This window comes from Gymnodraco acuticeps, unplaced genomic scaffold (assembly GCF_902827175.1).
Source record: "Gymnodraco acuticeps unplaced genomic scaffold, fGymAcu1.1, whole genome shotgun sequence".
In the NCBI taxonomy this organism is placed as follows: Eukaryota; Metazoa; Chordata; class Actinopteri; order Perciformes; family Bathydraconidae; genus Gymnodraco; species Gymnodraco acuticeps.
In genome coordinates, this window is record NW_022990292.1 from 6,542 (window position 1) to 33,176 (window position 26,635).

The following is a 26,635-nucleotide window of genomic DNA, read 5'->3' on the forward strand; positions in this document are numbered from 1 at the left end:
GCTGTTCGACGCTCGGCGTAACCCTCGGCGCACACTCAAACATCCAATCACAGAGCTTGAGGACTATCAAGGGGTTTGTCAAGCGAAGCGGAGAGAATACTTAGCCTACTTCCGGGTGTAAAATTCTCTAAAAGCAACTAGGCTACTATGAGCTGCTCCGACCCTCGGGTCCTGACGGACTCCAACTTGTGTTTATTAATCAAACAAATAAATAAACACAAGGATAATTATGTGTTATTGTTGAGTAAATAACAGTGTGTGGTTTAGAAAATAATACAAAATTAGAAGGAAAACACGATGAAACAATACAGATTTCAGTATTCTGAGGCCCTACTCTCCCCATAACTGACGGCAACAAAAGTCCTACATTATTCAATTAAAATAAAGAAGTAACAACAAGTGTGGCTTGATATTGAGTTAGAAAAAGATTGATAAACGCTGTGAGAAAGGGTCTGCGGGTAGCATTCGCTCGCGATCTCAAGTCGTCTACAACATACGTTTAGGGAGCTATATAGAAGCCTATGGACATTCCGGAAAGTTGAAAATGTACGCTAAGGGTGCACTGCCACTCCAACATCCAATCCCAGAGCTTGACGATTAATCACGGGACAGTAGTCCTAAACGATAGCTGGGGATTATGGGTAGTGTAGTGTCTTCGGCCATCTTAAACTCAGAAATGTCGCATTGACACCATATCCCTACATGCATTGCGGCTAAAACATCCAATCAGTGAGCTTAAACCATAGCTGAGGATCTTGGGTAATCAGTTCAGTGGCTGTGTATCGCAATGATGCTCGAAATGTCCCTTATAGGCCTACGTCTGTTTCCGGTTATTTTTATTTTGAAATTCAGTTCCTGACGGACGCCAAACAAGCCAGAGATTATGGAATTAAACAAATAAATAAAAACAAGGATAATTGTGTGTTATTGGTGAGTAAATAACAGTGTGTTATTTAGAAAAGAATAACAAATTAGAAGGAAAAAAGATTTAAGAAAATACAGATTTCAGTATTCTGAGGCTCTGAGCCATTTCTTTTCCTCACAGACGACAAAAAAAGTCCGACATTATACGATTTAAAATAAAAACAATAATCGTGGCTTGATATTGAGTAAGAACATGTTTTTATGAACCCCACAGCTTCCGGTCTTCCAAGACCCGAACGGACAAAAAGACGTGCTGCAGGCACGAAACATACCAATAGAAATACATTGCTTTTAAAATCGTTCTGTGTGACACGAAAAAAGGGGAAAATCCTGTTGGTGAACACGAATCAATAGATTAAATGTCGTGACTATAACACGAAATGCCGTGAGACTGGGTTGTCTCCTTAGCAACTGTCTGTTCTCCTTAGCAACTGTCTGTTCTCCAACTCTCTGTTCACCTTAGCAACAGTGTATTTTCCTTAGCAACAGTCTGTTAGCGAGAATTAACAACCTCTGGAATGTCCAAACTGACCAATCAGAATAAAGTATTCAACAAAGCCGTTTAATAAGTCTTATTATTAAATCGTGGGACTCTGTGTTAATATGTTATTATGGTAGTGCTTATGAGTTTTTAAAGGGTTAATCTACAATATTTGAGCAGATTATCGTTAAAGGCAGCATCAGAATATGTCGTTTGTAAAATATTAGTTAAAATTTGAATGTTGACATTTTCAGCAATATCCTCCTGGGACCCGAGGAAAAAAAGTGTCTTCCAATTTTTAACCCTATTGTTAAAAAAACATCTTGCAATTTAGACTTTTTTTATTTTATTTTAAAATGTTACGGTATGTCCACTGTAGAGGACGTCGGGACCATATTAGTTTGAAAAGACAGCCAAAATTAACAGATGGACTATGTAACGTATTATGGTTATAGAGTGATATTCATACAATAATACATTCACCTTTATTTAAAATATGAATAAGTAATTGATCTGAACATTGCTGTTTATTTGGTCAATACAAAACTAGCTTGTTTTGTTGGTGAATCTTTCCAGATCTTCAAAGACTTTGTAGTCAATGTACTGGGAAAGTACCTCATTGGACTCCAGTCAGCACGGGCTGTAGGGTCATCTTGACTAGTTTTATGGATGTGGTCTCCATTTGACCTGCTCATAGAAACAAAGCTTGCATTCCCGAGGCAACTCTAATTTTTCATGGCTCCACTTAAAATAAAAACAACAATAAGACATACGTGCTACTCTTGGCCCACAGGGGGCCATGTCTTTCCAGCTCGTCCCTATCTGTATCTATGTATCTATCTGTGCGCTCGTGGAGCATCCTGCATCTTTCCCCCCCTTCTTCTTGACCCTCTTCTATCCCAGGTGTGAAATTCTCATCTCTCTCATCATCTGAGAGCTCAACATCTTAATCTCCCTGAACCTTCTGGTACAGAAAATGTCTGCTTCAGTTCCGTCTTCTGCAACAATATTGAGTCATAAAGTCCATGAAGATAGTCCTGACGTCCACTAGAATGGACATTTATAAAAGGCCTGTTATTTGAAAACTTGAATTATTTAATTGCTTTCAGAACTAATTATATAGTTCCTCACATGTTAATAAACAAGAACATATATGATTTTCATGGTAAAAATTACAATTATTCAACAATATTTGACTTCTCCTACTGCTTCTATTCAATTTTGTTTTTCGTATGCCAGCCATTTGGATGAAAAGAAAGAGGAACTTCCCAGAATGCAATTTTAACCAATGACATCTCACTGGAAAGACCAGGATGTCCTCTGTACAGTACATCAGGGATTGATAGAGTAGCTCAAAAGAGTAAAAGGAGATGCATGTTAACAACATTTTCAATGGGCTGGGTCCCAGGAGGGTATGGCAGTAGTAAGAGTCAGTCTCTGTTTAACTATCAGTGAATCATTCATGCACAAACAGGGTCAAATATCACAAGCATGACTGTGCAGAAAAATGTTAATACTTGGAAACCAATGAGCTGCTATAAAAGGCTGAGCAGCTGAGGCTCAGTCGTAGGTTGCTTTCCCGTTAGCTTCGTTAGCATCGTTAGCATGGTTAGCATCATGTGTCTCCGAGGTCTCCTGCTGGTATCCGGGCTGTTTCTGAGCAGCTGGGCTCTGACTCCTGAAGAATGCCAGCCCTTGGTGATGCCTCTTTCTCTGGCTGACCCCTCCATGGTAAGACCCCCCTCTGGTTCCTTTATTCACCGTTAGTCACTGAAAGAAGAATACTCAGAACCTTAACTTAATATGGTCTTAAAATACTCCACTAAAAGTAAAAGTGCAAAAGTATGAGTATCAAAATATACTTCACTTACATTATTTCAGAATAATATAAAGTGCAGAATAATTTCACTTTATCTCAACAGTAATATTATTGAGGTTATTTTATTATCCAGCTTTTATACCGCTATTTTAGTTTTGTAGTTTTCTCAATGCGGACCAACTTTATATACTTTAAATACTGTATAGCTTAGTAGTACAGTACTGCATTATACTATATCAGCATATTTGTATATGTATACATGGCCGTATCCACCATTGAGGTCACCGAGGTCCGGACCTCGGTAATTTTTTTCGAGCTGTGTATATAACTAAACGTTCTTTGTAGTACTTCCATTTACTGACGATGGGGGCGCTGCATAAGTACGTAGCCTCGGGAAAAGCAAACAGAAGAAGACGACATGTATCAACACACCACCGCAGCCCGGACTTGTACCGGAGCAGCGAAGGAGTGATGAAGTATCTAGAGATCTGAGTCTAGCGGGCTGCTTGTGTTTCTGCTCATCAGGACATCATATGAGCAGCAGATCCTGTGTGAACGCTATACGTTAGTCAGTGGACGTCCGACAACATGCACACTAACTTATATTGCAGATATAGGCTATACTTTGGTTTACATTGCATGAATAAACTAGCTAGAGAGCTAAAGTTAATTACATTCATCCAATGTCAAAAGGATTATCTTTTAACAAACGTTGTAATGCTTTTCTTTCATTTCAATTTGAGTAAAACATTGGAGATATAACATTGTGTTGTTTTCTTTTTACACTGACTCAGATATGATGAAAATACTACGTCAGTCGAAGCTCAGCTTTGGTAATGAAGAGAGAGAGAGAGAGAGAGAGAGAGAGAGAGAGAGAGAGAGAGAGAGAGAGAGAGGAGAGAGAGAGATAGAGAGAGAGAGAGGAGATAGAGAGAGAGAGAGAGAGAGAGAGAGAGAGAGAGAGAGAGAGAGAGAGAGAGAGAGAGAGAGAGAGAGAGAGAGAGAGAGAGGAGAGAGAGAGAGAGATAGAGAGAGAGAGAGAGAGAGAGAGATGGAAGTCAGGGAGGATACATCTATCTATCTATACATCTATAACAATAGTCTTCATTTACAATAGGCATAATTGTAAAACAACATACATCTATTGCAGTGATGATGTCATAATAACATACAATTGTATAAAACACAATTTGCTTACATCTTTGTTCTCTTTTGAGAATCAAACAAAACAGATTTTAAAAAAAAAGAATGCAAACAAACAAGTGAAATGAACTAAATGTCTGAATTGCTTTTAATTCACTGGCTGGAGCGACAAGTGAGGAGGAGCAAAAAGTGAACAACGAGGGAGAGGTTGAACAAAGAGAAAGAGTAGAGGACAGAGAGAGTAATGAACAGGAAGAAGACAGAGAGACTCAAGAAGATGGAAGAGAGGGTGCAGTTGACAATGTTTTGTGATCATTTTAGCCTCTTCTGCATGTCCAGATCATTAATAGTAATCAACTGATTCTTATGCATTACACCTTCAAAAATAATTGATGCTGACATTGTCAGCCCACTGACATGGTTTGAAATCAATATATTATCCAATGTGTGACCCCCCATAGGACTTAAAAAGCACCTAACTAGATCATGAAAATCCCAAAAAATCTTGGGGGGTATCCCCCGAACCCCCCTAACATATTTGGACCTCGGTATTTAGGAAATCCTGGATACGGCCCTGTATGTACAGTAGAAGTATAAAGTAGCATTAAATTGAAGTATCAAGTAAAGTACAAATATGTCGAAACAGCACTTAAGTACAAAATGTACTTGCAGTGGTGTGTTACTTTCCAGCTGTTACACTACAGCTGGTTAAACACGACACTTCAGTGGATTCTAGGGACAATTATTATTTGTATTTCAAGTTTTCAGAAATGTTTTTTAAAATGTTCAATGTGCAAAACTGTGAATAAAACTAAAACGGAGCTCAGCTTTTATTTCTGCTTTCTAAACTGTAGTATGTGTTCATGTGTTTCATTGTGTTTAGGCTACTGCCTGAATGTGCTGAATGCAGGTTGATGAAATATTCCCATTAATGTCTTTGTATTGCATTTTATATTCAGGTAAAGTGATCAAATTAATTTTATATTGTGACACTTTTACAGATAACTAGTAACAGGTTATTAACTAAAGTTACCCTCCCAACCCTGGTAATAATTTAAACACTTATGCACAATAAAAAATAAAATAAATGTTTCTCACAACACAAGGAACATCTATTGCAGAGGATCAGGGCCTGATGTGATCTTTATTATTTATTTTTCAGAATTCCAACTTTTTCGATACATTTTTAGTTTGAACCATACAAAAAAATGCACTGTTGGTCAAACCTCAAAAAGGTTCACATGTGGCCGTGTGTGTGTGTGTGTGTGTGTGTGTGTGTGTGTGTGTGTGTGTGTGTGTGTGTGTGTGTGTGTGTGCGCGTGCGTGCGTGTGGCCTGCATTACTATACTTGTGGGGACCTAAATCTGTTTCCACAGTCACGTGTGGGGACTCGCCTGTCCTCCAACTCACAAATTGGAGGTCCCCATAAGGGGAATCATTCATTTTAGGGTGAAGACTTGGTTAGGTTAAGGTTAAGGTTAAGGGTTAGGGTAAGGGTTAGGGTAAGGGTTAGGCATGTGTTGGTTATGGTTAAGGTTAGGATAAGTCTCCAGGAAATGCATGTAAGTCAATGTAATGTCCCCTGAAGTGATGTATACATGGTGTGTGTGTGTGTGTGTGTGTGTGTGTGTGTGTGTGTGTGTGTGTGTGTGTGTGTGTGTGTGTGTGTGTGTGTGTGTGGTGTGTGTGTGTGTGTGTGTGTGTGTGTGTGTGTATAGATGTACAACAGGTCCCACTTCCTGGTGGGTTACTCAGATAGTGCAGCGTTTGGCGCCATCCTGAAGCAGATGGAGAGCTCCTGGTGGAACATCAGCCCGTCTCCGTCCGACCCCAAGAGGATCGTTTTAGTCCACGAGGACAAACTGTGAGCATCTGCACTCATGCAAAATATAATAACAAATACCAGGAAAAACCAAGATCATTTACTATATTTATTATCATTTTAATTATATAGTATAATAGTTCTCTATCTGTGTTTTTAATTTTCGTTTTACTTTTATGTATGCACCAAGTCAAATTCCTCGTACGTGTCAACCTACCTGGTGATAAACCTGGTTCTGATTCTGCAGAACCCAATTCAATAGCTCTGCAGATGATACTCTGATTAATCAGTGAATCCTCTCCTGATTTGAAATACATCTCAGTTCTCGTGCTCTGAACACATCAAGTTTCTTCATATTGACATTCAGACCTTTATATATATACAGTCTATGATTTAGACCCAGCGATAAACTCACCTCCTCCTCTTTCTCCTCAGGAATGGTGTCTGCATGTCAACAACCGCCAACGTAACTATTGAGAGCGACACAGCCTCAGCGTCAGGTGAGTTTCACAATCTGACACTTCTTTTCGGCGACTGAAACTGCCAGAAGGAAAGACAAAGGTCCACAGGGCTCACATTTATAATACAAGTTAACTCGAGACCATAATAAATAAATGTAAAAAGTACAGTGCGATTTTAAAGTTATCCAAAGAGAAGCGATGTTAGCATGCTGACGGATCATTCAAATTCAAAGGTTTTATTGTCATATGCACATAGCTATGAGAGAAGTGGAGAAATGAGCTCCTTGCTGAGAATCTTGAATCTTTGATGTATCCCAGGTACTGTGTAATCAGGTATTCTCCTGTCTGTTTTCGCAAACTGAAAACTCATCTCTTTCGACTCCACTTCGAGCGTTATAACTATTAACGAAGCACTTTTATACTAATAAAGGACTGGCTTACCTAAAGCCAGTTGAGTAGCACTTGAAATGTTTGGCTCTATGAAACCTGATGTACTTATATGATTCTGTTTTCTTCAAGGTTGTGTCTTCCTGGTCGAATGTACTTATTGTAAGTCGCTTTGGATAAAAGCGTCAGCTAATGTAATGTAATGTAATGTTTTCAGTTGGGAACGTCTTCTCCACCACCTTCCACCTGCTGCCGGGCTGTGATGGATGTCTGGTCCTCAGCATGAACACCACGGTCAAAGACATGGACGCCGTGGTCAAGCTGCTGAAGCTCAACATCACGGTGACAGCGGAGGAGGTCAACCTGCGCTGCGTCTATCTGTTAGGTAGGAAGCATGACAGGAAATAATAATGTATTATTACTTAACCTATACCTAACCCCTGTCGTGGATCCGATGTAACACTCACAACATTAAAGAATAAGACGAAGAGAAATCAATAAAACACAGACACAGAGATGGTTGAAGTCAAATATTATATTCAAATCAAATCAAGTTTTATTTATATAGCACATTTATAAACGATTTTTGGTGGAGCCAAAGTGCTGTACATATAATAAAAATAGCCTATAGAGACACTTTATCGTACAAGGAAACACTTCCAGAGAAAAACCCACAGTTTAAAGGGAAAATGGGAGAAACCTCAGGGAGAGCAACAGAGGAGGGATCCCTCTCCTAGGACGGACAGACGTGCAATAGATGCCGTGTGTAAATCGAAGAGATAATACATTTTACAGCGTAGGTAGACCAAATGTTTGGAAATGCATGTGTCTGTAATAATAAGATGAATCCATTGAAAATTGAGATTTTCAAGGACTGGATGGAGGAAATATTCTCAAAAGTGATTCATAAAACAGTTTTCATTTGTGGTGACTTCAATATTGACCTTCTAAATCCAAATAATCACAGCCTGACAGAATAATTTATCAACACAATGTACAGTATGAGTTTATATCCAAAAATGACTAGACCCAGCAGAATCACATCGCACTGTGCTACTCTCATAGACAATATATTCACAAATGACATAGAAAACAATACAGTAAGTGGACTCTTAATAAATGATATAAGTGACCACCTACCAGTATTTGCAGTTTATGACAGAAACTACAGTAACAACATGCCGGACAAGCTATTCAATACAGACGAGTTAGATCAGAGGAAGCAATGAACGCTTTAAAAAATGCCTTACTGGCACAAATTATTTATACAAAGAAAATAATATTGACAGTGCATATGATCAATTCCTGAGAATTTGTGTATCATTATATAATACATACTGCCCAATTGTCAAATACAGTAGAAAAATGAAATATGTAGAAAGTCCATGGATCACAAGGGGTTTACAAAATGCCTGTAAAAAGAAAAATTCATTGTATAGAGATTTCATGCGAAATAAAACAAAAGAGACAGAGATTAGATATAAAAAATATACAAATAAATTAACAATTATAATAAGGACCTGCAAAAGTGAACACTATCGGAAAATACTAGACAAAAAAAAACAACATTAAAGGAATATGGAGCATACTGAATAGTATTATAACAAATGGGTCGAGAAAAAGGGGTTATCCCACATACTTCATTGACAAGGATAAGGAAGAGGAAAATATGGATGTTGTATCCAACAATTTCAATGATTTCTTTGTAAATGTTGGACCTGAATTAGCAGGCAAATCCCTGATGGAGGAACATCAGAAAAAAAGCTGGAAAACTTAATAAAACGTAATCCTTTCTCAATGTTCCTCACAGCAGTGCATGAAAGGGAAGTAGTTGATATTGTAACGAAATGTAAAAACAAAAAATCTACCGATTGTGACGACATTGACATGACTGTATTAAAAAAAGTTAGATGTTATTTCAAAACCATTCACACACATATGTAACTTATCATTCCAAACTGGTGCATTTCCTAACAAAATGAAAATAGCAAAAGTCATACCTTTGTTCAAAGCTGGGAACAAACTTCACAAACTACAGACCTGTCTCACTTCGACCACAATTCTCAAAAATTCTTGAAAAGCTTTTCAATAACAGACAATTTCATAGAAAAACACAAACTTCTCACCGAAAGTCAACACGGATTCAGAGCCAATAGATCAACATCGATGGCTTTAATAGACTCACTTGAAGAAATTACTAGCTCAATTAACCAAAAGAAACATGCCATTGGAATATTCATTGACCTAAAAAAAGCATTTGACACAATTAATCATGACATATTAATAAAGAAACTGGAACGTTATGGAATCAGGGGTGTAGTTTTGGAATGGGTAAGGAGTTATTTAACCAACAGGCAACAGTTTGTGAAGCTGGGAGAGTGTTGTTCTTCATATTTGGACATTACATGCGGTGTCCCCCAGGGGTCAGTATTGGGGCCGAAACTATTTATTATGTATATTAATGACATATGCAATGTATCGACAGTACTCAAGGTTGTTTTGTTTGCTGATGACACTAACATATTTTGTTCTGGGGACAATGTACAGCTCCTACTGGAAGAGATCACAGCTGAAATATGCAAACTAAAGTTATGGCTAAACAGTAATAAGTTATCATTAAACTTGAATAAAACAACATTAATCATATTTGGACATAGCAATACACTAGCATCCATTAAGATAGATGGGATTTTCATTGAGAGTTAAAGAACATAAATTCCTTGGAATCACAATTGATGAGAAACTGAGCTGGAAACCACACATAAAACATATTCATTCCAAAGTCTCAAGAAGTATTGCAATATTAAACAAGGCAAAACAGATTCTTGATCAAAGTTCCCTCTACATTCTTTACTGTTCATTGGTGTTACCTTATTTAAGTTACTGTGCAGAGGTTTGGGGCAGTAATTATAAAACTACAACACAATCCCTATTTATTCTACAAAAAAGAGCAATAAGACTTATTAAAAATGTCGGCTATAGGGATCATACAAACCCATTATTCTTAGAGCTACAATTATTAAAACTGTCAGATCTTGTTGAATTCCAAATTGCACAAATCATGTTTAAGGCAAAAAACGTTCAATTACCTGGAATATTCAGATATTGTTCAATGAAAGACAAGGGAATTATTATTTACGTGGTTCATTTATATTCACTAATGTTAGGGTGCGCACAACAAAGAAGTTTTTGTGTTTCTGTTAGTGGGGTGAAGATCTGGAACAATTTGAGTGAGGAGCTAAAGGGATGTCCAAACATAAAACTATTCAAAAAGAGGTATAAAGACTGCTGCCCCTCTACATATCCACTTACATATCACACAAACAGTACAGCTATAGACTAAGATCTCAACATTACATCACTCTGTCCGTCCCCTCAGTACGCACGGTGCTTGGGAAAAAAGCCATATCATACTCTGCCCCCTCGACCTGGAACACACTTCAGCAGGAACTTAAGCTGACCACTTTGATACCCATCACGGATTTTAAACTCATTTTAAAAAAGCTGGAGAAATCATCTGTGGGTGTTTGCACCTGCTATCTGACTGTATATGGATTTTAATGACTACTTTTTTACGATGTTGTATTTTAGTGTTGCCTCTGTGTTTAGTGTCCTGTCTGTCTGTAACTTTGTGTGGTAGTGTTACCACTGACAGGTCTCTCTTGAAAATGAGACCTTGTGTCTCAATGAGATCTACACCTGTATAAATAAAGGCTAAATAAAAGACACAATTCTCACAAGGTACAGGGATGACATCGCTAAACCATAACTGTTTATATTCTTGTTTTGTATTCTATTTATGAATTTGTGTTTGTATGAATTTGTGTATGTACATATGCATATATATATAAATATATAGAGACCATTCTCCTAACTTGCCTGTATATATTATATGAATGATTATATAAATTATTCAAGATTATAAGTATACATTGATATTGTATGTTAACATATATTAAGATGAAAAGAAAAGGGAGAAGGGGTCGTATTCAATAAGTGTAAACTTCTTCCGACCCCTTTTCGGACGTGTAATTAGCTAAAGCTTTGTTGTTTATTGATATCAGACAATGATACTACAGATTATTCAATTATTAATTAAATATTTCGTTTTGTTATTGCATTCATTTGTATAGTACTGTATCATGTCTGTATCACCTTTTGTTTCATTTGTATTTTCTTTGGTTTTACACGCTCGAAAAAAATAAATAAACTAAACTAATCCACGAAGATGTCAGCTACAATCCTGTGGGAGCCTTCAGGGAAGCAAGATGACGAGACCCAGGCAGGACCGCAGAGACAGGTTCAGCCACGACCCGAAGTCCACGACTTAATCCAGAACTCAGGATAGAGGATCCAAGACACAGGACTACAGCAAGAGGATCAGCCTCGACTCCGGATCCCGGCGTGGATATAGACACAAAACAAGAAAAAAGATTTGGCTGGGTTAATCGGAACAACAGACACAGACAGACAGACGGAAGAACAAGCACTCCCTTAGAATAGGTTGAGGGCAAAGTGAGAGAGTAGGAAACATAGGTGGAGAGGCACACTCAGGGAACAAGGTCCCCACTGGAGCCTTAGTTGGAAATTGATGAGAGATAGGGAGGTACGCTGTGTCTACGAATCGTAACACTCCCCGGCCTGTCTAAGCCACTCTACAAACCGTTTCCCTCTAATAAAACCTCGAGAGGTTAGAGAGGGAAAAGGTCTTGGATAAAAGTTTTTCTTGATAAGAGAAGCCTAGAAAGCCAGAGAGAAAAAGTGAGTTTTAAGTGTTGATTTAAAACCCCCCAGGGTCTGGGCCGATCTCACATGGAGGGGCAAAGTATTCCAGAGCCTAGGGCCAGCCGCTGCGAATGCTCAGTGCCCTCGGGTTTTGAGCCTGGTCTTAGGCACTATCAACAGCAGCTGATCAGCCGACCTTAAGGCTCTGCCTGGGGTGTAGCGATGGAGGAGTTAGGCTACATAGGCCGGAGCCAGCCCATTTAGGGCTTTAAAAACAAATAAAAGGAGTTTAAAATCTATTCTGAACCGAACTGGAAGCCAGTGCAATATTGCTGTACAGCACTATAGAGACAGATTACCTTGCATCAAAGCAGTCTATAGTGTAATGTCCCTTTAGACCAAGAGAATCTTACAGCTTATACACCTGATAGATAAATAGATAGATAGATGGATAGATTACTCTTGACTTAAAAGTACTTAATCATGCTTGTTTTAAAAACTTAATAAAAGTAGAAGTCATGCTGAAATCCTTTCCTAAAGTCAGGTATTAAAGCGTCTCTGTGTTTCTGTCTGCAGGCAGAGAGGCGACCTTGAAGGACTCAGACTTTGAAGATTTCAAGAAGCAGGCGAGCTGCCTCGGGTTCTCCGGAGAACCACAGTTCATCTACGACTCCAAGAACGGTGCTTTAAAATCACCTGATTAAACGATGAAACAGAGATTCCACAGATAACTGATCTCACTGCTTCTCTCTCTGTCTGCAGGATTCTGCGCTGAAGGCGAGAGCGTTAAGATTGAACTGAATTTCGACGGTGATGAATAAGTGAAGATGAGGAATTAAAGAGAAGTGACTCAAAACATCAAACGTGTGGTTTTATTTATTATCTAATGAGAAGGTTTTCAAACTGTGGAGGGAAGGTATTTTAACAGTGTGAGACGACTAAACGTCATCACGCCCAACATTAGCCACCTTTAGCTTAGCGGTGGTGACGTGAAGTCATGTGACCGTGCCGTAGTTCCTTTATAGCCCAACATTAGCCACCTTTTAGCTTAGCGGTGGTGACGTGAAGTCATGTGACCGTGCTGTAGTTCCTTTATAGCCCAACATTAGCCACCTTTAGCTTAGCGGTGGTGACGTGAAGTCATGTGACCGTGCTGTAGTCGCTTTATAGCCCAACATTAGCCACCTTTAGCTTAGCGGTGGTGACGTGAAGTCATGTGACCGTGCTGTAGTTCCTTTATAGTCCAACATTAGCCGCCTTTAGCTTAGCGGTGGTGATGTGAAATCATGTGACCGTGCTGTAGTTCCTTTATAGTCCAACATTAGCCTCCTTTAGCTTAGCGGTGATGACGTGAAGTCCTGTGACCGTGCTGTAGTTCCTTTATAGTCCAACATTAGCCTCCTTTAGCTTAGCGGTGGTGACGTGAAGTCATGTGACCGTGCTGTAGTTCCTTTATAGTCCAACATTAGCCGCCTTTAGCTTAGCGGTGGTGACGTGAAGTCATGTGACCGTGCTGTAGTTCCTTTATAGTCCAACATTAGCCTCCTTTAGCTTAGCGGTGATGACGTGAAGTCCTGTGACCGTGCTGTAGTTCCTTTATAGCCCAACATTAGCCACCTTTAGCTTAGCGGTGGTGACGTGAAGTCATGTGACCGTGCCGTAGTTCCTTTATAGCCCAACATTAGCCACCTTTAGCTTAGCGGTGGTGACGTGAAGTCATGTGACCGTGCCGTAGTTCCTTTATAGCCCAACATTAGCCACCTTTAGCTTAGCGGTGGTGACGTGAAGTCATGTGACCGTGCCGTAGTTCCTTTATAGCCCAACATTAGCCACCTTTAGCTTAGCGGTGGTGACATGAAGTCATGTGACCGTGCCGTAGTTCCTTTATAGCCCAACATTAGCCACCTTTAGCTTAGCGGTAGTGACGTGAAGCCATGTGACCGTGCCGTAGTTCCTTTATAGCCCAACATTAGCCACCTTTAGCTTAGCGGTGGTGACGTGAAGTCATGTGACCGTGCCGTAGTTCCTTTATAGCCCAACATTAGCAACCTTTAGCTTAGCGGTGGTGACGTGAAGTCATGTGCCGTGCCGTAGTTATCCTTTATAGCCCAACATTAGCCACCTTTAGCTTAGCGGTGATGACGTGAAGTCATGTGACCGTGCTGTAGTTCCTTTATAGCCCAACATTAGCCACCTTTAGCTTAGTGGTGGTGACTAGAAGTCATGTGACCGTGCTGTAGTTCCTTTATAATCCAACATTAGCCACCTTTAGCTTAGCGGTGGTGACGTGAAGTCATGTGACCGTGCTGTAGTTCCTTTATAGCCCAACATTAGCCACCTTTAGCTAAGCGGTGGTGACGTGAAGTCATGTGACCGTGCGGTAGTCGCTTTATAGCCCAACATTAGCCACCTTTAGCTTAGCGGTGGTGACGTGAAGTCATGTGACCGTGCTGTAGTCGCTTTATAGCCCAACATTAGCCACCTTTAGCTTAGCGGTGGTGACGTGAAGTCATGTGACCATGCTGTAGTTCCTTTATAGTCCAACATTAGCCACCTTTAGCTTAGCGGTGGTGACGTGAAGTCATGTGACCGTGCCGTAGTTCCTTTATAGTCCAACATTAGCCTCCTTTAGCTTAGCGGTGATGACGTGAAGTCCCTGTCACCGTGCTGTAGTTCCTTTATAGGTCCAACATTAGCCTCCTTTAGCTTAGCGGTGATGACGTGAAGTCCTGTGACCGTGCTGTAGTTCCTTTATAGTCCAACATTAGCCTCCTTTAGCTTAGCGGTGGTGACGTGAAGTAATGTGACCGTGCTGTAGTTCCTGTATAGTCCAACATTAGCCGCCTTTAGCTTAGCGGTGGGTGACGTGAAGTCATGTGACCGTGCTGTAGTTCCTTTATAGTCCAACATTAGCCTCCTTTAGCTTAGCGGTGATGACGTGAAGTCCTGTGACCGTGCTGTAGTTCCTTTATAGCCCAACATTAGCCACCTTTAGCTTAGCGGTGGTGACGTGAAGTCATGTGACCGTGCCGTAGTTCCTTTATAGCTCAACATTAGCCACCTTTAGCTTAGCGGTGGTGACGTGAAGTCATGTGACCGTGCTGTAGTTCCTTTATTGCCCAACATTAGCCACCTTTAGCTTAGCGGTGGTGACGTGAAGTCATGTGGACCGTGCCGTAGTTCCTTTATAGCCCAAACATTAGCCACCTTTAGCTTAGCGGTGGTGACGTGAAGTCATGTGACCGTGCGTAGTTCCTTTATAGCCCAACATTAGCCACCTTTAGCTTAGCGGTGGTGACGTGAAGTCATGTGACCGTGCCGTAGTTCCTTTATAGCCCAACATTAGCCACCTTTAGCTTAGCGGTGGTGACGTGAAGTCATGTGACCGTGCCGTAGTTCCTTTATAGCCCCAACATTATCCACCTTTAGCTTAGCGGTGGTGACGTGAAGGCATGTGACCGTGCCGTAGTTCCTTTATAAGCCCAACATTAGCCACCTTTAGCTTAGCGGTGGTGACGTGAAGTCATGTGACCGTGCCGTAGTTCCTGTTATAGCCCCACATTAAGCCACCTTTATGCTTAGCGGTGATGACGTGAAGTCATGTGACCGTGCTTGTAGTGTCCTTATTAGCCCAACAGTAGCCAACTTTATGCCTTAGGCGGTGGTGACCGCAAAAGAGTTTCCCCCATGTGACCCGTGCTGTAGGTTCCTTTATAGCCCAACATTAGCCACCTTTAGGCTTAGTGCGGTGGTGACGTGAAGTCATGTGACCGTGATGTAGTTCCTTTATAGCCCAACATTAGCCCCCTTTAGCTTAGCGGTGGTGACGTGAAGTCATGTGACCGGCTGTAGTCGCTTTATAGCCCAACATTAGCCGCCTTTAGCTTAGCGGTGGTGACGTGAAATCATGTGACCGTGCTTGTAGTTCCTTTATAGTCAACATTAGCATCCTTTAGCTTAGCGGTGATGACGTGAAGTCCTGTGACGTGCTGTAGTTCCTTTATAGTCAACTTGCCGCCTTTAGCTTAGCGGTGGTGACGTGAAGTCATGTGACCGTGCTGTAGTTCCTTTATAGTCCAACATTAGCCGCCTTTAGCTTAGCGGTGGTGACGTGAAGTCATGTGACCGTGCTGTAGTTCCTTTATAGCCCAACATTAGCCACCTTTAGCTTAGCGGTGGTGACGTGAAGTCATGTGACCGTGCTGTAGTTGCTCAACTTTGCTCCAATTTCTCTACCTTTCTCCTCTTCAGTAGCACGTACACACACCAAACTGTCCACTCTTCATATTTTGTACACACACACATTCACACACAGACATTCACACACACATTAGCACTGAGTTTATTAAGAAATCTGCACTTTAGTAGCACTGAAAAACCGTCCCACAGTCAGATTATTCTGGAAACGTTTGGTCTGGTTTGCCTCTCATTGTGTGTGTTTGTGTGTTTGTTTGTCAGTGTGTGTGGGCGGACGTTGGTGTCCTTTAGACTTTAACCGGCAGCTTTCAACACCAATGTTTTTATAGTGAGATATTTTAACGTTGCTTAATCCTTCTATTAATCCATTTATTCCACGAGATAGTTAAACACTAGAAGATGTTAATAAGTTAATAAATTCGTACAATAAATTGAGGTACTACAAAACATGTGCGCTGCAAAAATATCTACATCAACTTTGACATTTATAAACATACTTTTATCAACATAAAAATATGATATTGTTTGCTTTAGTGTTTAACATAATAAAGAAGCGAAACACAGCTTATGTTAGGCTCTACAACCACCATGGCCACTGATAGACTATAATAATAATATATATGATATGTTTTATAATTATCGATGCATTAAAGTGAATACTCTGTTACAGTAAAAGTCCTGCATTCAAAATGTCCCTCAAGTGAAAGTATAAAAGTATTATCATCAAAATATAGTGAAAGTAGCGACAGTAAAAGTAGTCGTTGTGCAGATTGGTCCATTTCAGAATAATATATATGATATGTTTTATAATGATTGATCATGAAAGTGTTCTCAAAGCTGGTGAAGGTGCAGCTAGTTGTAATGACTTTGTATACTGCAGGGTAGCTGGTGGATTTACTCCAGGTGGAGCTAAAGTCTGATTCAACACTTGATTATATTTCACATCATTCATCCACATCTGTGAAGTAACTAAAGGTATTAAATACATGTAGTGGAGGAAAAGTACACCATGTACCTCTGAACTATAGTGGAGTAGAAGTACTTTATTCACCTCTGAATTTTTTTCCATTGGTATTTTCTTACCCATAGTTTGAATAACTCTGTGAAACTCCCTCCATCTGTCGCACGACCACACACACACACACACACACACACACACACACACACACACACACACACACACACACACAGCTTTTTGCACTCTTATAATCGCCAGCTGAAGGATCAGTTACGGCCCCCCCTCCTCCCCCAGTACCCTTAAATAACCCCCTACTGGGTCCATGTCAACCAACACCCCCTCAGATACCACATGCTGTAGAAACACAGCATACTCCAAACAAAATATGGTGGGATTAGTAAGGGTTGATATTAAGGGTAATTAGTAGGTTATTTTAAATTATTATTATCCATGTTATTATTTGTCATTTCTTTATTATTAATATTACTTTGTATTTATTCATGTACCTATATTTACTGTATATACCTGACCTCAAACCAATCCACCCTTTACATTTCCTAACATTGGATTTATTCAAGTCAAATTTAAACTCTTTCCACACACAGTCACACCCTTCTGTAAAACCGTCTGATTCTTTATTAAACTGGTATTCTGTTGAAATGATGAGCTGCAGATGACATCACTCCGTCACACACTTTCTGTTCCCTTCATTCTCAGGCTTCAGCAACACAAACACAACCAGGAAGTGTGTGTGTGTGGAGAATTAGAAATATGCTCCTAAAGTAGGTCACATGGAGGATTCAGAAGAGGGTATACTGAAAACCAGCTGCTGAGGACAAAACACTTCACTGAAAACATCTGTTATTAAAGAGGTCTGCGTGAAACCTTCGGGGCTTCTATCTGACGTCTACATTTCATTTAACATCTTCAAATAACTCTTTCTTTGACGTCAATAATGCATTATGATCATACAATGGTTGTTATTTTATTTATTTATTATATTTTTTTTAGGGCTGTCAAGTTAACGCGTTAATAACGCGTTAACGCAAAAAAAATGTAACGCCACTAATTATTTTAACGCGATTAACGCATGTGTATTTTTTTGTCCTCGGCCGCCCCGTATTTTCAGAGCGCATCGAGTTTAAAATACCATCTACAAGCTGATGCTGGCAGCCCCGCTCCTGCCGCCCGCTTGTGGCAGACCACACTTCCACGCTCACCGGCAGGCACCGACTGGCCATCGGGAGGACCGGGAGGGTGTGTGTATGTGTGGCCCGAGCGAGCAAGAGACCTTACGTGCATTGTTGTTGTTAGCATCTGGTGCTAGCTAGCTGCGCTAACGGATATAAGGAACTGTTTAAATGAAAACAGAGGAGCGCTCTATCCACACAACTGCGCCGAGCACTTGACTTTATGCAGGAAGCCAGACAGTGGGACATTGTACGAAAAGTCAGCACACTCAGCACGGATAGTGCGCAACAGGTTTGCAGCGTCCAGGCAGCTCCCGTTCGAGCATATGCCTTGAGCTGCACATAGCTCCAACGATCCATCACACACACACACACACACACACACACACACACACACACACACACACACACACACACACACACACACACACACACACACACACACACACACACACACACACACACACACACACACACACACACACACACAGGTTGTTGTGTTTAGTATTCATGAGAATATTTGTCATTGTTCAAATGATAATAAACATTTGCATAAAGCATATTTGTCCACTCATATGTTGATAAGAGTATTAAAAACTTTAATACTTTAATATTTAATATTCCTCTAAGGTACATTTAGAACAGATAAAAAATGTGCGATTAATTTGCGATTAATCGCGATTAACTATTTTAATCGACTGACAGCCCTAATTTTTTTTTTTAACCTGAAATCAGGTACTTTAAAACCTGTTGATTCAACAACTGTACAATACCAGACAGGACCCCAGGTGCATGCTGGGTAATGAAACCTGTGAGACAGTCCTGAACATCAGCAGGAGAGGACTCTTTAAAGTAGAGACACTACATACTAATATACACCTGAACGTCAGCAGGAGAGGACTCTTTAAAGAAGAGACACTACATACTGATATACACCTGAACATCAGCAGGAGAGCACTCTTTAAAGTAGAGACACTACATACTGATATACACCTGAACATCAGCAGGAGAGGACTCTTTAAAGTAGAGACACTACATACTGATATACACCTGAACATCAGCAGGAGAGGACTCTTTAAAGTAGAGACACTACAATACTGATATACATCTGAACATCAGCAGGAGAGGACTCTTTAAAGTAGAGACACTACATACTGATATACACCTGAACATCAGCAGGAGAGAACTCTTTAAGTAGAGACACTACATACTGATATACACCTGAACATCAGCAGGAGAGGACTCTTTAAAGTAGAGACACTACATACTGATATACACCTGAACATCACAGGAGAGGACCTCTTTAAAGTAGAGACACTACATACTGATATACAACCCTGAACATCAGCAGGAGAGGACTCTTTAAAGTAGAAGACACTACATACTGATATACACCTGAACATCAGCAGGAGAGGACTCTTTAAAGTAGAGACACTACATACTGATATACACCTGAACATCAGCAGGAGAGGACTCTTAAAGTAGAGGACACTACATACTGAATACACCTGAACATCAGCAGGAGAGGACTCTTTAAAGTAGAGACACTACATACTGATATACACCTGAACATCAGCAGGAGAGGACTCTTTAAAGTAGAAGACACTACATACTGATATACACCTGAACATCAGCAGGAGAGGACTCTTTAAAGTAGAGACACTATCATACTGATATACACCTGAACATCAGCAGGAGAGAACTCTTTAAAGTAGAGACACTACATACTGATATACACCTGAACATCAGCAGGAGAGGACTCTTTAAAGTTAGAGACACTACATACTGATATACACCTGAACATCAGCAGGAGAGGACTCTTTAAAGTAAGAGACACTACATACTGATATACACCTGAACATCAGCAGGAGAGGACTCTTTAAAGTAGAGACACTACATACTGATATACACCTGAAACATCAGCAGGAGAGAACTCTTTAAAGTAGAGACACTACATACTGATATACACCTGAACATCAGCAGGAGAGGACTCTTTAAAGTAGAGACACTACATACTGATATACACCTGAACATCAGCAGGAGAGGACTCTTTAAAGTAGAGACAATACATACTGATATACACCTGAACATCAGCAGGAGAGACTCTTTAAAGTAGAGACACTACATACTGATATACACCTGAACATCAGCAGGAGAGGACTCTTTAAAGTAGAGACACTACATACTGATATACACCTGAACATCAGCAGGAGAGGACTCTTTAAAGTAGAGACACTACATACTGATATACACCTGAACATCAGCAGGAGAGGACTCTTTAAAGTAGAGACACTACATACTGATATACACCTGAACATCAGCAGGAGAGGACTCTTTAAAGTAGAGACACTACACACTGATATACACCTGGACATCAGCAGGAGAGGACTCTTTAAAGTAGAGACACTACATACTGATATACACCTGAACATCAGCAGGAGAGGACTCTTTAAAGTAGAGACACTACATACTGATATACACCTGAACATCAGCAGGAGAGGACTCTTTAAAGTAGAGACACGACATACTGATATACACCTGAACATCAGCAGGAGAGGACTCTTTAAAGTAGAGACACTACATACTGATATACACCTGAACATCAGCAGGAGAGGACTCTTTAAAGTAGAGACACTACATACTGATATACACCTTGAACATCAGCAGGAGAGGACTCTTTAAAGTAGAGACACTACATACTGATATACACCTGAACATCAGCAGGAGAGGACTCTTTAAAGTAGAGACACTACATACTGATATACACCTGAACATCAGCAGGAGAGGACTCTTTAAAGTAGAGAAAACACTGACAGCTGACAGGGTGAGCAGGATGTTGAATAAAGTAAAAAGTACCACGAAATCAAGTAGAAGAACTCTCAAATGTGACTTCAATGCTCCACCTCACCAAACCTCTCTTTACTCAGAGCTGTTAGTCAGCAAGTTGTGACTGAAATGTTAAAATGTTCCCCCGTGACCCCGATGAGTTCAGCTGTTCAGGAACAACATCCTCTCACACAAACACAAACAAAATAAAGAGAGCCAGTGAACAGGCTGCTGGGAAATCAGCACGGCTGTGGTCATGTGACACGAGTTCACAGACAAGGAGCTCATTATAGTCTTTCACTGAAAAAGCCTTCTGTTGCTCCGAAGATCTCACAGCCTGCTCAATACTCCATACTGAATAGTACTAAATACTGAATGCTCCATACAATAACCCAGATATGTGAGCGTCACCCCACTGCTTTTTGGAAGTACAATTTGTTAAAAATGTCCTGAAAAAGACTGTTTGCAAAAAGATGTTTTATCACTTAAACTAAAAGGCCTACAGGAAATGTGTTATTGCTCATTATAATAATAATATAATCAGTATACTGTCAACCAGAGGTACATTTACTCAAGTACTGTACTTTTTTATAAACATACAAAACCACATATAGTTCAGTATACAATTATGAACATTAGGCCGGTCTTACCTCATAACCTAATATCCCCTTCAATACTCCCCACACTTCCTCCCAGTATAAAAAAATGTGTGTGTGGTCTGCCCCCACCTCGCCGCATTGCGTTCTCAAGTACTGTACTTAAGTGCAATTTTGAGGTACTTGTACTTTACTTGAGTATTCACATGGTATGCTACTTTGTACTTTTACTCCATTCCAAGGGCTTTTCCCTTAATCTCCTGGTTTAGTATGTCATTTATTTTTAGCTCAGTTATTTTATATTTATTTTTTGTAATAAATAAATAATTTTAAAAAATGTTATGTATTAATTAATTAATTTCATGTATTTATTTTAGTCTTTTTAATATAGCATAATTCTTAAAATACTACCAATATAATATATAATTAATATTTGAATAAACTAATACATATGCTCAGGGAATTTCCTTTATCCCATGATTTTGTTAATCCTATTATTATTATTATAGAAATTGTTTTAATGTATTTTTATCATCCCATTTGTTTCAATTAACAATTTTTTAATTAATTAGATTTTTTAATTTATTTATTTATTATTATTATTATTTTTATGAAGCTCAGCGCAAGTTCAACCAGGAAGACCGTCTTTACTCATTCATTTACTATTTCCATGTTACTACTCTCTCCTCTCAATAAGTGATCGGGGCGTCACTCCCCAGCTTAACCAATCACTTCGCTCTATTCTCACAAGCCTATCACAGCGCTCCGCTAACCCTTTTAAATCTGCTCTCCCCTCTGACAGCTGTCATTTCAGGTGACTCAACGCAACCCCCCTCCACCCCTTTTCACCTCCTGTCCCTCTGAGTCCAGGGTCAAGCTAAGCCCCTCCCCTTCAGACCGGCCCCAACCATCCATCCATCTAGACCCCGGGGGGTTTCATCGGATCGGTTCTCCCCTCCCGAATGATACTCCCGCACAACGGGGCCTAATCGCCCAAACTCCATTACATTCATTTGTGTATTCCTGGCAATAAATATATATTCCTACATCAAAACCGTCTCTCCTGGTTGAAGTGTTTTGGTACAAATACTGTAAATGAATTATTTGTATTTACAGTCCTTCAGCCTCTTTTCATTTCTCCAGCTGAAGGACTTTCGTGGGATTTTTTTAAACAATATTCTCATGTGGTTTTTAGGTTGAAAAGTTTCAAATGAACCCACTTCTTGTTTCTGATATTACTTTCCTCATTTCCAGCTTCACATCCTCTTTCTGATTATCCATAGTTCAGTCTGTTCAAATAAAGTATTTCTTATTCTTTGGTGCTTTTTGGTCACTTCCTGTTCAGCTTAATGTAAGATTAACCTGAGTTAATTGAAGGTGAGTTAAATGGATTTTTTTCTGTCTTATTACAAAAATGGTTTTCTTGGGGTTTATTTTATTCACAATTAATTTCTTTTTTGTTTTTTTGAATAAGCAAGGTTTTGTCTTCTTCTTCTTTCGTGTAACAGAGGTCCAACTCGGTGTCGTGTAGCCATGCCCGCATCTCTGGTCCTAAGTCGAAGAGGCTGGCTTCCGAGGGTGGTCCAAAGGGCAGGTGGTGATTATGTGTTCGGCAGTCTGTTCAGGCAGGGCCGCCCCTGGCCAACTTGGGGCCCCAAGCGACATTGTGAGATGAGGCCCCCCCCCCCAACCGACAGGAGTGAAACATTTTTTTCATTTGCGGGGCCCCATGCAGCCTGCGTGATTGGCCTGTAGGGAGGGGCGGCCCTGGTTCAGGGTCACCCCACTCGCATGCAGCACTGCCTGCCAGGCCCCACTTCTTCACTGATGTTTTGAAGCGACCGACCCCAGTTCGTAGACGGTTTAGTGTGGTCCATTGCCGGCGTGGTAGGTCGTCTCCTCCTATGGCGCCATCTCCTGGGTCCCAGATGTAGCGATAGATGCGGAAGGGCCCGGCTGTCTCCCACTACTGCTTCCAAGCAGCCGCCAACCATGCATCTCTGGAGAGGTGCTCAGAGGTGGAATCGAGCCTCTCTTGTGCTGCCTTGTTGTAGAGGAGGCGGGACTTGAGCCTGAGGCGCTGCTGTCGTTGTCGTGTTATGCAGGATGTGCCAGTCATGCAATGTGTTGTCATTAATCCACCTCATGAAACTTCGGGTAGATTCAAATGTGGTTTTAGGGAGATTGTTGAAATGACTCTAATTCCTGTTTTGCATTCATATTTTCAAAATAAAGTTAGTTTTATTGTTGTAGTCATCAAGTCTCTGGTACTTTTTGTCAAAATGTGTAAAAGTAACCTGAGATAATTGCAGGTGAGTTATTTAATTGTATTATTATTATTTTTTAAACCGTGTTGCTATTTTCTTTCAATTCACCCTTTTATCGTGTAATTCTGTTAGTTTTTAGGTAACACAAACTTGGGGGATTTTTACCTTTTACACATTCGTTTTAGGAAGAATATCTAAAATTACCCCACTTCCTGTTTTTGATCTTATTCACTTTCGAACCTCTGTGACCTTTTTTCAGCTTCACGTCCGTAACGTAAGAAATGAAACTACTGCCTTAAAGTGACATAACAAAATCTGATGAAATGGTGGATCACTATCCGGATTACAGTGTTATTAAAAACCTGAAAACAGCATTTAGTGTTTGTTGTAAAGGATCAGATGTTGTCTCTGTGAGCTGTTCTGTTCTGTAGGATAACACTTTAAGTGTGAATCTACTTCTACTGCCTGAATCTGCTCCATGCTTTTCACTTCCTTTGCTTCCTTTGCTCTGTTTTAATTCAGCAGGTGAACCTATATGTTCATAGAATAGTGTGTGTGAGCTTAACTGTGTGTATTAAACTAAAACGAAGCATTTTCTGTCGGCTCAGATTTTATTTCTGCTTTTGTAAACTGTAGCATGTGCTCATGTGTTTCAGTGTTAGGTTTTGATCCTGAATATCTTACTTTTCCAAGGTCACATTGTCCGGTTTCTTACATCATACACTTAAGTAAAACACATCTTATTTTCTCTTGGATTTATCTGCATTGATATTGAGGTAATCTAAAAGTAACAGATGGTATCAGGTTACTACGTACTCAGATCTTGTACCTAAGTAAAAGTAGAAGTACTCAGATTTTGTTATTCAGTAAAAGTAGAAGTACTCAGGTCTTGTACTTGAGTAAAAGTACTCAGATCTTGTACTTGAGTAAAAGTAGAAGTACTCAGATCTTGTACTTGAGTAAAAGTAGAAGTACTCAGCCCTTGTTCTTGAGTAAAAGTACAAGTACTCAGATCTTGTTCTTGAGTAAAAGTAGAAGTACTCAGATATTGTTCTTGAGTAAAAGTAGAAGTACTCAGATCTTGTTCTTGAGTAAAAGTACAAGTACTCAGATCTTGTTCTTGAGTAAAAGTAGAAGTACTCAGATCGTGTACTTGAGTAAAAGTAGAAGTACTCAGATCTTGTAAGTAAGTAAGTAAAACTTTATTTATATAGCACCCTTCTCAACACGGATGTACAAAGTGCTTTACAATATAGTACACAGGACACAATTCAAAGTACAACTATAAAATGTAGAATAAAAGGCATAAAACAGCAGCAGGTAATACATAGGATAAAACATACGATAAAACACCAATAAAAAAGACAGCCACTAACTCACCTCCTCCGACGACCCAAAGGCCTGTCGGAACAGGTGTGTCTTTAACTGCCGCTTAAAAATCTCTATTGAGGCCGAGGTTTTTATCATCTGGGGGAGTTTGTTCCAAAGCCTTGGGGCCACCGCCTCAAAGGCACGGTCACCCTTAGTCTTTAGCCTGGTTCGGGGCACCCTTAGGAGGCCTTGCTCAGAGGACCTCAGGGCCCGGGTGTGTGTGTGTGTGTGTGTGTGTGTGTGTGTGTGTGTGTGTGTGTGTGTGTGTGTGTGTGTGTGTGTGTGTGTGTGTGTGTGTGTGTGTGTGTGTGTGTGTGTGTGTGTGTGTACTTTAGTAAAGGTAGAAGTACTCAGATCTTGTACTTTAGTAAAAGTAGAAGTACCTCAAAATGAATAATAATAATTTCGATTTTTATAGCGCCTTTCAAGAAACCCAAGGACGCTTTACAATGGGAGATGAAATGAATGAAAATAAAATGTACTTAGTTACTTTACACGCCTGATTGTAACAGATTATATTTCCTATGAATTTAAGTAACTCTTCTTCTCTGACTAATGTTTGTTCTCAGTGATAAAGGTTCTGCTGTCGGCGCTGAGTGAGTCAAAGACTGACGGAAAGAATGCAGCTCTGATAGTGACGTGGATATCTACAATAGAGACGTGTTGTCAGGCTGTCAGCTCCTTATCATGAGTTCACACACACACACACACACACACACACACACACACACACACACACACACACACACACACACACACACACACACACACACACACACACACACACACACACACACATGACCCCTATGACGCTCACTTGTCAATTTATTCTTGCTTTTATGCAAATGTGAATAAGCACTTGTTTAATATCAAAACGCTTAATTTGCATGGTCAGACATAACATTGGAATACAAAAAAGAATTGTCTTAATGTAAATAATCAACCCAGGAAGTTTTGTGGTGATATCTGTTGGTTAATGTTTTACCCCTATTCACCTGGAGTGCAAAAACAAAGGCACCATTGTTTAGCTACAGGATATACAGACATCAGAACTAAAGTATATATAATAAACGGCAGGATTTAAAGTACCATAAAGTGCAATAAGGTCAATATAAATATATGTTGTATTGCCTCAGACCCACTGAGTCCCTGTGGGGATATTACGTGAACATTATGTTTCTGAGTACTTATACTTTAACTCAAGTACCTGAATACTTCCCCCTCTGGCTTTATTGCACTAACATTAGAAACATGATAAAGATGTAAATAAAGTATTATTTAAAGTGTTTCTGGAGTTTCTGCTGCTCTCTGTTTCCGGCTGGATTCTGGAGATAAGGGAAAGTCACTGGAGAGGTCGACATATGCTGCATTCAGGGACCCCTGGTTATTAAGACACCTGTTGAAGTAGTCTAGCAGGATGAGCAGAATACTGTAAAGAATTGGAAGTAAATAAATACAATTACGTACA

General features: G+C 40.0%; 1 protein-coding gene across 1 annotated transcript; it reads left to right on the plus strand.

Annotated features, from left to right (window-relative positions):
* Positions 1-2,935: 2,935 nt before the first annotated feature.
* Positions 2,936-12,625, plus strand: LOC117549777. The gene is made up of 6 exons (XM_034221849.1): positions 2,936-3,136; positions 6,086-6,231; positions 6,625-6,689; positions 7,255-7,422; positions 12,339-12,443; positions 12,525-12,625. The coding sequence occupies exons 1-6, from the start codon at positions 3,011-3,013 to the stop codon at positions 12,581-12,583; spliced, it is 669 nt and encodes a 222-aa protein (XP_034077740.1). The 5' UTR covers positions 2,936-3,010; the 3' UTR covers positions 12,584-12,625.
* The last annotated feature ends 14,010 nt before the right edge of the window (positions 12,626-26,635 follow it).